The sequence below is a fragment of the Oxyura jamaicensis genome, assembly GCF_011077185.1.
Source record: "Oxyura jamaicensis isolate SHBP4307 breed ruddy duck chromosome 25 unlocalized genomic scaffold, BPBGC_Ojam_1.0 oxy25_random_OJ71849, whole genome shotgun sequence".
Lineage (NCBI taxonomy): Eukaryota > Metazoa > Chordata > Aves > Anseriformes > Anatidae > Oxyura > Oxyura jamaicensis.
This window is the reverse complement of record NW_023304703.1, coordinates 1-2,902: the sequence shown is the minus strand read 5'-3', so window position 1 is coordinate 2,902 and position 2,902 is coordinate 1. Positions and strand designations below refer to the sequence as shown.

Here is a 2,902-nt window from a genome sequence, read left to right as displayed (position 1 = left end):
GGAGAGGGGTGAGAAGGGGGTGGGGGGGGGGGGACCCCCCGGGGGGGGGGGGGGGGGGGGGGGGGTCCCTGGGGCGCTGGGCTCTCACCGTGACGGGCAGCGTGACGCCCTCGTACTGCAGGTTCACCACGGCCACCGCCACCGTGGGGATGCGCCGCAGCTCCCGCGCCAGCGGCTCGGCCTCGGCCGGCAGCACCTCCGCCAGGGCTGGAAGCAGTTTTTTTGGGGGGGATTCAGGGGGATTTTGGGGGGCCTGTGCCTTCCTTGCACACCCCCCCCCAAGGGGGAGCCCCAGCACCCACCTGCGGCTGGGAGGGCGCTGATGACGTGGTCGGCTGTCACGGTGCCGTCTGCCAGGGTGAGCTGGGGGGGGAGAGGGAAGGGGGGCGCTGGGAGGGGAACCCGGGGTCCTGGCACCCCCAAAGTGTGTGGGGGGGAAAGCTGGGGGCTGGGTGCCCCCAAGCCCTGGGGTGAGCCCTGGGGGGGGGGTCCCAGCCACCTTAACGGGATGTGAAACGTCCTGGAGCCCCCAGGGGAAGGAGCCTGAGGGTCCCCAGCTATAGGGAGGGGACGCGAGGGGTCGTGCCCCCCCCCCCCCAAATTATGGGATAGGAACAGGGGGATCCTGGCACCTCCAAATTAGGGGGTGTGAACCCAGCACCTCCCTGGGCCAGCATCCTAAGATTTGTGGCACCCCCGGGGAGGCCTGGGAACCAAATTTTGGGGCCCCATGACGGGGAAGAACCCACACCCCGCCGGTGAAGGCACGGGGACCCCCCCCCCCCAGAGGGCAGTGCGGGTCCCTACCTGCCAGCGGCCGTCGTGGTGGCGCCGCAGGCTGCGCAGGGGCGCGTGGCAGCGCAGCTCGACGCCGCGGGGGCGCAGGAAGGCGGCCAGCGCCTCGGGCAGGCTCTCCATCCCGCGCCGCAGCGACCACTGGCTCCAGCGCTCGGCGCGCGCCCGCTGGCTCAGCCCCGACTCGGCCCCGCGCTCCTGCCCTGCGGGGACACAGCCGCTCCGGCACCGTGTCCCCAGGGTCCCCCTCCCCTGTCCCCCACCCCTCCGTGTCCTACCGGTGCCCCTTTGGGGTCCCTGCGTGCTGGAGGCAGCCCCAGGGTGCTCCCTGCCACCTGGGTGTGTCCCCTCGAGGTCCCTGCGTGCCCTAGTGGCAGTGCCACGGGGTCCCCGCATCCCAGCAGCAGCACTAACGTGTCCTCTTCGTGTCCCTGCGTGCTGCAGTGGCAGCTACCGGGGTGTCCCCAGCCCCGGGGAGTCCCCTCTGCGCCCCCAGGCACCATGGTGGCAGTCCCAAGGTGCCACGACAGGCAGCTCCTGTGTCCCTGCACGCCCTGGTGGCAGCACCGTGATGTCCCCATGCTGCAGGAGCAGCACCAGAGTGTCCCCAGGTGCCATAGTGGTGGCACCAGGGTGTCCAGGCACCACGCTGGCAGCCTGGGGTGCCCCCTCAGTGTCCCCATGTGCCATAGTGGCAGCACCACGGTGTCCCCTCTGTGTCCCTATGTTCCAATACTGGTGGCACCAGGATGTCCCCAAGTGCCACAGTGGCAGCACCAGGGTATCCAGGCCCCACGCTGGCAGCCTGGTGTGTCCCTCGGTGTCCCCACGTCCCCCAGGGGCAGCACTGCCTGTCTCCTCGGTGTCCCCAACCGCTGCGGTGCCACCCCCAGGCTGTCCCCTCGGTGTCCCCACCCCGGTTCTCACCCGGGCCCAGCGCCAGCCCCAGCAGCACGGAGCGCCGGCGCCGCTCGGCGTGGAAGAGCGCGGGGAAGCAGGAGCGGACGCTGAGCTCCCGGCAGTCCCCGGCGAACACCCCCCGGCACAGGCTGTCCACCGCGATGTCGGCCACCTGCGGGGACACGCGGCGTGCTGAGGCGGCCCCCGCCCGGCCCCTGCAGCCCCCCGATAAGCTCCCCCCTCCCCTAAACCCGGCGCTATCGCCCCCGCGCAGGCACCCACCTCCCGGCCGAAGCGGCGGCGGGCGAAGGCGTGCACGCTCTCGTCAGGCTCCTTCCCGGCCGGCGCCAGCAGGTCCCGCAGCCCGCTCCACAGCAGCGCCCTCGAGAAGGGGGGCACCGGCCGCAGCAGCCCCCTGGGGACGGCGGGGAGAAGGAGGGGGTCAGGGGATGGGGGGACCCTGGGGGGGGGGGGGGGGGGGGGGGGGGGGGGGGGGGCGCCTACCCCAGCCCCGAGGGCAGCTTGTGCAGGGCGCCGGCGGCGTAGAGGAAGCGGTGCCTGGAGGCCGGGTGGTCCCCGGGGACGGGCAGGACCTCGCTCTCCAGGCCGAGCTCCGAGACCTGCGGGGACGTGGGCAGGACGGGGACAGCCCCCCCTGGGACCCCCAGGCACCGGCACCAACCCGGAGACCCTGCAGAACCCATCCCGGGACCCCCAAGAGCCCAGCAGCCACCCGGGACTCCCGCCAGCTCCCTTCACCCACCTGCAGGGACCCTCAGCACTCAGCTGGGACCCCCCCGAGCCCTCTGCCCCCCCCCTCCCCCCCCAGGGCCCCTTTGGCTGTGCCCAGCGACCTCCCAGCACCCACCTGGGGGTCTCCAAGCCCCTGGCACCCGCGCGGAGACCTCCCCGGCCCCCTTCAGCCATCCCCAGGGTCCCTCAGCACCCACCCAGGGACCCCCCCAAGAGCCCCCCCGACCCTCCCCAACACCCTGAATTCCCCCCAGGGCATCCCATCAAGACCCTGACACCGCCCTAGGGAGCCCCCAGGCGCCCCTCCAAGGACCTGACACCCCCCCAGGGTGCCCCCCCCAAGACCCTGTCACCCCCCTAGGGCCCCCCCCAATACCCTGAGACCCCCCCAAGGACCCTGACATCCCCCTAGGGACCCCCCTGGCCCCCCTCCAAGGACCTGACACCCCCCCCA

At 73.1% G+C, this 2,902-nt stretch overlaps 1 protein-coding gene across 1 annotated transcript; it reads right to left on the bottom strand.

The window, feature by feature from the left end:
- Nucleotides 1-52: 52 nt before the first annotated feature.
- Nucleotides 53-2,399, bottom strand: LOC118158303 (protoporphyrinogen oxidase-like; the record flags this gene model as incomplete). Its single annotated transcript, XM_035312941.1, has 6 exons — nt 2,200-2,399; nt 1,978-2,110; nt 1,723-1,867; nt 808-998; nt 303-363; nt 53-207 (listed from the first exon to the last, which is right to left on the bottom strand). Coding segments are annotated over exons 1-6 (885 nt in total), but the record flags the coding sequence as incomplete, so codon positions are not given.
- Nucleotides 2,400-2,902: the final 503 nt, after the last annotated feature.